The 8140-nt window shown below is 53.3% G+C and overlaps 1 protein-coding gene across 7 annotated transcripts in view; it reads right to left on the reverse strand.

The window, feature by feature from the left end:
• The window catches only part of CRTC2 (CREB regulated transcription coactivator 2), a 7841-nt gene extending 2183 nt beyond the window's left edge, over positions 1-5658 (reverse strand). The window contains exons 1-10 of one of the 7 annotated variants that reach the window (XM_015571729.1): positions 5455-5658; positions 5262-5378; positions 4207-4268; positions 2862-2930; positions 2600-2703; positions 2482-2511; positions 2261-2325; positions 2115-2164; positions 1742-1986; positions 985-1391 (exon numbers count right to left, since the gene is read on the reverse strand). In XM_015571729.1, coding sequence (XP_015427215.1) covers positions 985-1391; positions 1742-1986; positions 2115-2164; positions 2261-2325; positions 2482-2511; positions 2600-2703; positions 2862-2930; positions 4207-4268; positions 5262-5378; positions 5455-5565 — 1260 coding nt within the window. In that variant the 5' untranslated portion in view covers positions 5566-5658. The remainder of the gene's footprint in view (positions 1-984; positions 1392-1741; positions 1987-2114; positions 2165-2260; positions 2326-2481; positions 2512-2599; positions 2704-2861; positions 2931-4206; positions 4269-5261; positions 5379-5454) is intronic. The other 6 variants (XM_006775621.2, XM_006775623.2, XM_015571727.1 and 3 more) reach the window with 6 other exon arrangements.
• Between the last annotated feature and the right edge of the window lie 2482 nt (positions 5659-8140).

An 8140-nucleotide genomic window follows, 5' to 3' on the forward strand; every position in this document is an offset into this window, starting at 1 on the left:
AAGAGCAGAGCTGGTGTGGAAGGAGAAGGGGTGCAGAGAAAGTGAAAACAGAGAAGATGGGGAGGGCTGAGAATCTGAGCACCGAGGAGAGCCCTGAACTAAGAGTTTGGAGTTCTGGTCCCAACTCCTCCTAACGCGCTGTGGAAATTTGGGAAAGCCGTTTTCCCTCTCGCCCCCGTCTCCACAGCTATCCAATGAAAGGACTAGGCTCCATGGTCTGAGCATCTCTGAGTTTATGGAATCTAGAAAAGGAAGAAGGGAGATGGCGGAAGGGATGAAACAGGATGGAGACATGAGAAAAAAAGACAGACAAGAAAAGCAGGACGGGAACAGAAAAGGGAAAAAGGGAACGGATAGGCCGCCATCTGTGAAGCCTACGGCGGGCCAGGCATGGTGCCGAGCACCTCACGTGCGTGATTTCCTTTGACTCGTACAGTCTCATCCTTGTTCTACAGATGAGAATGCTGACACTGGTAGAGATTAAACAACTGTCCACGGAGACTGCTAGTTAGAGCAGGATTTGAATCAGAAAGCTTAACCCCAAGGCTGGCACTCTTAAGCCAAGAGGAGACAAGACAGATAAAAGATGGGGCAGGTAGCCCAGCCAGTGTGGCTCAGTGGTTGAGTGTGGACCTGTGAACCAGGAGGTCGAGGTTCGATTCCCGGTAGGGGCACAGGCACAAGCTGCAGGCTCAATCCCCAGTGGGAGGTGTGCGGGAGGCAGCTGATCAATGATGCTCTCTCATCGTTGATGTTTCTCTCTCTCTCCCTCTCCCTTCCTCTCTGAAATCAATAAAAATATATATATATTTTAAAAAGATGGGGCAGGTAGAGGATAAAGGAATTGAAGGGGACGGATGAGACAAGGAGTACAGGAAGTAAGGAGAAGAGGTTTTTCAGGAAAGGGGGGTGCGAGGGAAAGAACTTAGCAGGAAAAAAGAAGGGGAAGGGAGACAGACATGTAGGAAAGGCAGCCACGCATACCTGAGTGATGGAAGACAAGGTGGGTGACATTGTTGGCGAAAACTGTTTGGGCATCTGCTGTTGGGACCTTCTGGCGTCGGCTGGGCCCGCGGGCAAACTCAGGGGGCTGAGGGGTACACGGCGGTGGCGGGGGGAGGCCCCAGGGGTAGACGCTGGGTAAGGGGGGGTACCCAGCACAGGAGGTGAAGCAGAGGAGGAGGAACAGGAGGAGGAGAGGGCTGGGGCACTGAGTGAGGGGTGACCCAGGGAGGTGGTGGGCAGTGCATGGCGGGCCAAGGAGGAGGCAGGCAGTGAGGGGTGACTGTGGGAGCCCTGGAGCTGGGGCTGAGGGCTGCTCAGGGAAGCCTGGAGGTTGGGGTTGCTTAGGGAAGACTGCAAGGATGGATGGCTGAGAGGTGAATGAAGTCCTGCAGGCACAGACAAAAAACCAGAGATGCCAACATTACTGATGGGAACTGGGCCCCTTTCTGCCCAGAACAGGTCGCAGTGATCAGACTATGGAGGTGGCAACACAATGTCCTCTCTACACTGTCCCTGGCAGTGATGTTGGCCCTGCCCACTTGGGGGCAGCTCTCCATCTTCTTTCTAGGAAAAGCCACACCTACCAGTTCCCACTGGCAAAAAAGTACAGTGAGGACAACCTGGTAGAGACAGGTGACAGGTGATGGGTTGATGTGAGCAGTCACTGGTGCTCAAGCCTCCCATCCCTTAGCCCCCCAGCCAGGCAGCACCCCGTGGACTCAGGACAGCCACTCACCTGGCGTATCATAGCCTGGGCCTAGGCCCAGGCCCCCACTAATGCCCAGGTGGGTCATGGTGTGGGTCAAATTGGAGGTACTGTTGCCCCCGCTCAGGCTAGAGTAGGATGTCTCCTCTGGGTCCAGGGGGGTGGGCAGCGGTGGGGGAAAGTGCAGGTTGGTGAGGTCAGGTAGGGATCCTCCCGTGTTCATGGCAGGGGGGAGGACAGGCACACTGGCAGGCTGGTCAGGAGATGGAACGATGCTGGGAAGGAGAGGAAAAAGAGACGTAATTGTGGGGGGCAGCAGAAAGGGAAGAGCAGAGATCAGCCTCCCACATTTCCCTTTACTTCCCTTCCCCATCCTCTCAGCAAACATCACGGAGACACTTACTTAATTCCAGGGACTTCACAGGACCGAGGTCGAGAGGAGGAAGAGGACAGCTGAGGAGAGAAGGAGGGATGTGAAAAGTGACGACAGTGCTCAGGGGAGGCCCCTGAAAGGCCTGCCATGGGCAGAGGGGGAGTAGGCACACGTACCTTCTTAGCATCCCAGGGCTTCAGCAAATGCCTGTCATCTAGTAAGTTCTCCTCAATAGCAGGGACTTGAAAGAGAAAGATTGGTGAGGAGAGGGCTACAGAAGGAGTCCCTAAGGTAGAACAGGAGCACAGGCAGGCAGGAGGGAGTCTGCACAAAGCCCCCGGCACCAGCCCAGAAATTCTTAGGCATGCAGTACCCACAAGTGGCAAGAAACATATACCTTTGGAGTCCATTTCGCCATCCAGATAACCTGCAAAGGATGCAGTGGAGTTGGCTGCAGGGCCCACATCGAACCAAAGCACCACGCCTACTCCCTAACCCAGGGACATGCCACTTACCTCCACGGCGACTGGGCAGGACACTGGGAGGTACAGGGCCTGGATAAGTGTCCTGAGGGTTGGGGTTCATTACGCTTGTGTGAAGGGCCGAGTCAGAGCTTGTCCTGTGGGGCAAACATAGATCAGCTGGCACCAGTGACAGTCTTCCTGGCCCCCATGCCCTCCTCCGCAGCCGGGAAAAAACACTAGCTGGGCTGGACAGGGTATGGCCCAGAAACGACAGTAAGAGGAGATGTAGACTGAAGAAGGCAAGGACCATCACCTGTTAAGTGCAGATGGTAGTCGAAACAACTGCCCCTTCTCTGCAGGGAAATTACCCCAGGGCATTGTCCTGGGACGAAAAACAAAGTCAGGAGGAAGGTCAGTAGTGGACAAAGCAGGCATGGGGATTGGGAAAGGTGGGGCAGCCGAGGTGGAAGTAAAGAGGGCTAGGCACCCAGGACCAGGCCTCTTTTCTTTCTGGTTCTTCTAGTATCTGTGACCCATGAACCCTCTCCCCAGTCAATCTTGAACAGCGATTTTCAACCGGCGTGCCATGGCACACAGCTGTGCCGTAAGAATTCTAAAAACATCCAATACCTGACTATTTAGTCAGGGACACTGACCCCTTTCCTCCTTGGATTGTTAAATTTAAAAAATGACAACCGTCAACACAACAATAGCTGTCTGATGTGAATACCCTGCCAGGAACAACTATATAGGTCATATAAAAGAGATGGTCACAGCTCATAATAAGGTTGAGTCTGATTGGTTAATTCTTGGTATCAAAAATCCTTATATACAAGTACAGGCACCTGATTTTTAAATTTACTTTCTTTTTTATTGATTGATGATTTTTAGAGTGAGAGGAAGTGAAAAAAAAAAGATCAATTTGTTGTGCCATTTATTTATGCATTCACTGGTTGACCCTTGCATGTGTCCCAACCCGGGATGGAACCCGCAACCTTGGCGTATCAGGACAGTGCTCTAACCAAATGAGCTACCTGATTTATTACAAAGTCACTTAGGAGCAAAAAGGGTAGGTGAAAAATTACTTTTTTAAAAAACCAATCAAAATTATACCAATTTTTTTTGTCAGAGTAGCAAAAAATTAATATATTTTTTGATGTGCCACAGCATTTTAGTAATTATTTTACGTGTGCCATGAAATGAAAAAAGTTGAAAATCACTGATGTAGGAGATCTGGGAAATCTCAACTTCCATCTGCCATCACAGGCTGATCTGGAGCCCAGCCACTCTTCTATGTACAAGTATTAGCGATGAGATGGACAAGGGAAGGGTTCCGGTATCTGAGTGCCAGAACACTACATCTGGCACCCACTCTTGACAAGAGGCAGCTGTTCTCCCTTCCCCCTGACAAACACACCCCGGCCGGCCCCAGTTACCATTGGTCCTGCCCTGCTTGGACTGGGAGGCTTGGCCACCGTGTCAATACGGCCAAAGCTGGACTCTGACCCACCTATTCCACCTGCCACCACCCCTCCCAGCCCTGCCCTTAAGGGAGGAGGTACTGCTGAAAGCCTGGCCCAGCAAGCCCAACCCCAACCCAAGTTCCCTCCAGAGATATGTCAGAGTGGGCAGGAGATCCGCCTGCCCTGGACACTGACCTCCGCCAGCTGGACTCCGGGGGAGGAGACAAGTAGGCAGGACTGTAGGGAGAGCTGTCAATGTGAACAGCACCAGTTAAGGTAAAAAGTGAGGAGAGGTGGGATGGGCTAGCCCGGTGGTCGGCAAACTCATTAGTCAACAGAGCCAAATATCAACAGGACGATTGAAATTTCTTTTGAGAGCCAGATTTTTTAAACTTAAACTGTATAGGTAGGTACATTATTATTAACTTAATTAGGGTACTCCTAAGGCCTAGGAAGAGCCACATTCAAGGGGCCAAAGAGCCGCATGTGGATCGCAAGCGGCAGTTTGCCAACCACTGGGCTAGACACCAGATGAAGGAAGAATGATGGAGACAGCAGATGTGAGTTTCAAGAAACAAATACCTTTCTCCTTCTCAACAAGGGGCAACAATCAGGTCAGAGAATGGAAGAGAAGAGGGTGAGGCCCCGCAGAATTGGAAAAATACAGGAGAATATCTAGGTGGGCCTTGGGGAGACAGACCTATGGAGGTCTCTGAGATTGAAAGCTAAGGACAGAAATGTGTGGAGAGAACCAAACTCCCTCTATTAATTTTTTAAAAATATGTTTTTATTGATTTCAGAGAGAGAGGAAGAGAGGGAGAGAGACATCAGTGATGAGAATCATCCATCGGCTGCCTTCTGCACGCCCCCTACTGGGGAGATTGAAACCTAGGCATGTGCCCTGACCGGGAATCCAACCATGACCTCCTGGTTCGTGGGTCCACACTCAACCACCAAGCCACACTGACCGGGTAAACCAAACCCCCTTGAGCAGGAGACAACAAGGAGCTAGCTGAATAAGGCAGTCAGAGCCAGCAGAGATGGAGGGCACAACCTCTGGAGCAGCCACTCCTTTGCACAGGAGCAGCGCGCTCACCTGGGCCAAATGGCCACTTTTCTGGGAGGCTGGGTAAGGGAGAGCCCCTGGAGAAAATAGGACTGGACAGCACTTCAAGTCCCTTCCCACCATGAGCTCCTAAGGGACTCCAACCCCCCACCCTGCGAACCCCCCAACCCTCTGTGAAGGATATGTGGCGGGGGTAGCGGCGGAGTGGGGACACCATTCTTCGGGGATCTCGCTGCACCCGTTCCACCAGCCCATGGTGCCGAGTGTTCCGGGATGAATCCAAAGGTGAGTGGAGGGGGCTCTGCCAAAACACAGAGGTGAGTCGATGGGGGAGCTGCTGAGGAGCCTGCACTGGCCTGAGGCTGGTGTCCACTCACCTGGAACTCGGCCAAGCCACAGCCAATCTGGTTCACATTGGGCAGAGAACCTCCGTAATGGGAGTTCCTTGTGTACGCCAGTCGCAGTTTTTGGGCCTGTAACTGAAACATGAAAGGCAAATGGGAACGTCAGGCAGGGGCCTGAGTACTGTTCCTATTCTGTGGCCACTCTTACCTTCCCTGTCTCCAGGACAGGCTACTATTGGTGCTGCTTTGAAGAGATTTGCCAGAAGAAGAAGAAAAAAAAATGGTGCTGGGGAAAAGCTCCACTGAGACCAGGTGTGAACAACCTGCCCCAGCTCTTCTGCAGGCTGCCCGCATCAATGACATCACCCATGCCTGGCATCAAACACCCTGCCAAGCACAGAGCCTGACACTCTGCTCAGTTGTCATCAGTCCAAACAGAGTCCCTGGCAGGTTGCCAGGAGCCCCCAGCTAGTCACATGGGAAGAGGTGCCTATTAGGCACCCTGCTTTCCCTTCCAGATGTGTCCCAGAGTGATTGGCAAATGAGGGAAAGGCCACAGGTGGATGCCACAGAGACCAGCCTTTTCCTGTGGCTTCTGGGCTCTGCCATTTGCCCAGCCTCAAGAAGGCTACACAGAGCCTGCACCTCCTAAATGAGAACATCGAAGGAATAATGGCTCACGTAGCTGTATACACAGGGCCAAAACCAAGGCACACTCTTCTACTTAGTTGTAAGGCCCCGGAACAGGCAGGAAAGCCTGCAGAATGGGAATGGGAGAGGGAACAGTAGTCCACTCTAGTCTGGGCCAGAGCCATCTCCCTAGCCGCACCCTCACTGTGGGGAGATAAGTCTGGCACTGGAGCGAGACACCACATCCCTCAGCCTGGCATGGTTTTAGTCCGGCTACAGATCTCGTGTCCCTCTGTGAGTGGTGAGCACCTACTTCTGAGACTCAACCGCGGTCAACAGCCAAATAAAAAGACCCAGGGCAGCTGAGGAGGAGCAAATTCTACGAGCTTCTGGGACATACCGTTGTGCATAGGCTACCCTCAGGACTTTCTGCCCCAGGAGGTCAGCCCAGTGAGTTTAGTGGGCACTATGCTGAACTTCGGACCAGGGCTGCCTCTCTCTCTCTCTCTCTCTCTCTCTCTCTCTCTCGAGAACCCCAGCCTCCAAGCAGTATAGGCCGCATGGCCACATCTGCCTCAGATGAGCCCTCCCAGCTAGCCAAATAACAGGCTTACGCTCCTGGGTTCCCAGGCTCTGGCCGAGTATGCCCACGGGAACCTTACGTGCAGCAGAGAAGTGACCCCGCAGGGGCAAGGTGGGTAGAAGGGGGCCTTTTGACAGACCAAGACACTACAAAGATAGATGGCCCGGCTTTGAGTGTCTCACAAGCCTGTCTTTGTTTGCACACACAAGCCCTAAGATCCTACCAAGCTCTGCGGGAGTCACAGTCCAGAAGGCAGGGCCTCAAGCTGTCAGCTAGAGATCATCAGCCTCTCGCCCACCTTCTTGCCTCTGCCCCACCGTGACCAAAAGCTGCTAAAGGGGAGCAGTCAACAGGCAGACCATGATCCTCGTGGCAGTTAGCAGGGGTTAGGCACACACACACAAGATTTGCCTCCCCACCTATCTCGTTTCTGTCTCCCACAAACTAGGGCACATGGTCTCTAGAGACTCAAAGGGGAAACAAACATGAAAAAGACTAAGAGAGTGGAGGGAGAGACACACAAAAATAAAACCAGAGTCAGTCCTAGACAGATGCAATCTCAGTCAAATCAGGAGAAAGAGCTTTGAAATGTGGTATTTATGTTCCACCATCTCCCCTTAAATTCCTTCTAGCTCCCTGCCAGGAGGGAATCCTACAATGTTCTCCTAGCCTGCTGTTTTGAGAACAATGCCTCCCTAAATTAGGGCTGCATACCAGCTGGGCGAACTCCCACCCCTCACTCCCTCAGCAAGAAATCAAGGCCAGAGACTCGGTTTCAGAGGCAACTCTGCCAGGATGCCTTTTTTCTGGCTCTTCTAGGAATTACTATTCCCTCCACATAGAGGACCCTCCAAGCCAACCCGTAACTGACCCACAAAGCAGCCATCTCCTCAGAGAGCCCAGCAGACCATCAGATTCCACACAACCTATAGCCACCGGCTCCCGATTTCAGGATTCAAAGCCCTGCCTCTCCTCCAAGGCGGCCACCACGGCAAAACACCACGCACCAGCCTGTGAGCAATGGACCTCACCTTCATTCACGTCAGGAAACCACAAGAAGCGTTTGAAAAAGGAAGCAAAGGGACGGGACGCAGGAGGGGACTTCCTGCTCCACTATACCCAGCGCCGCTGTTCAAACCGCTCCAGGGGCCCTTTCCCAGGGGGACTGAGGTGCCCGGTGGCCAAGAGGGCAGGAGGACCAGAGTGGAGGAGATTGCCAACCGAAGAGACAGAGCAGGGCAAGCTGACCATCCCCCAACCCACACCCCAACCACCCGGGGATGCTCGGGCAGAATCCCGGAGGGGACTCCATCAGAGATGCACAATGACCACCCCGCTCCGCCGGTTCCAGGGAACGGTCTCCTCCCTCCTCCCTCTCCTTACCCACTTAGCCCCCCGTCCTTCCCAAACTCCCAATCTCACCGGTGTTTCGGCCTCCTTAACGCCCCCCTCCCCCGCAAAATCCGTCTTCCTGCCCCCCCGGCCCGCAGCCCGCGCATCCCAGAC

The sequence above is a fragment of the Myotis davidii genome, unplaced genomic scaffold, assembly GCF_000327345.1.
Source record: "Myotis davidii unplaced genomic scaffold, ASM32734v1 scaffold208, whole genome shotgun sequence".
Classification (NCBI taxonomy): Eukaryota; Metazoa; Chordata; class Mammalia; order Chiroptera; family Vespertilionidae; genus Myotis; species Myotis davidii.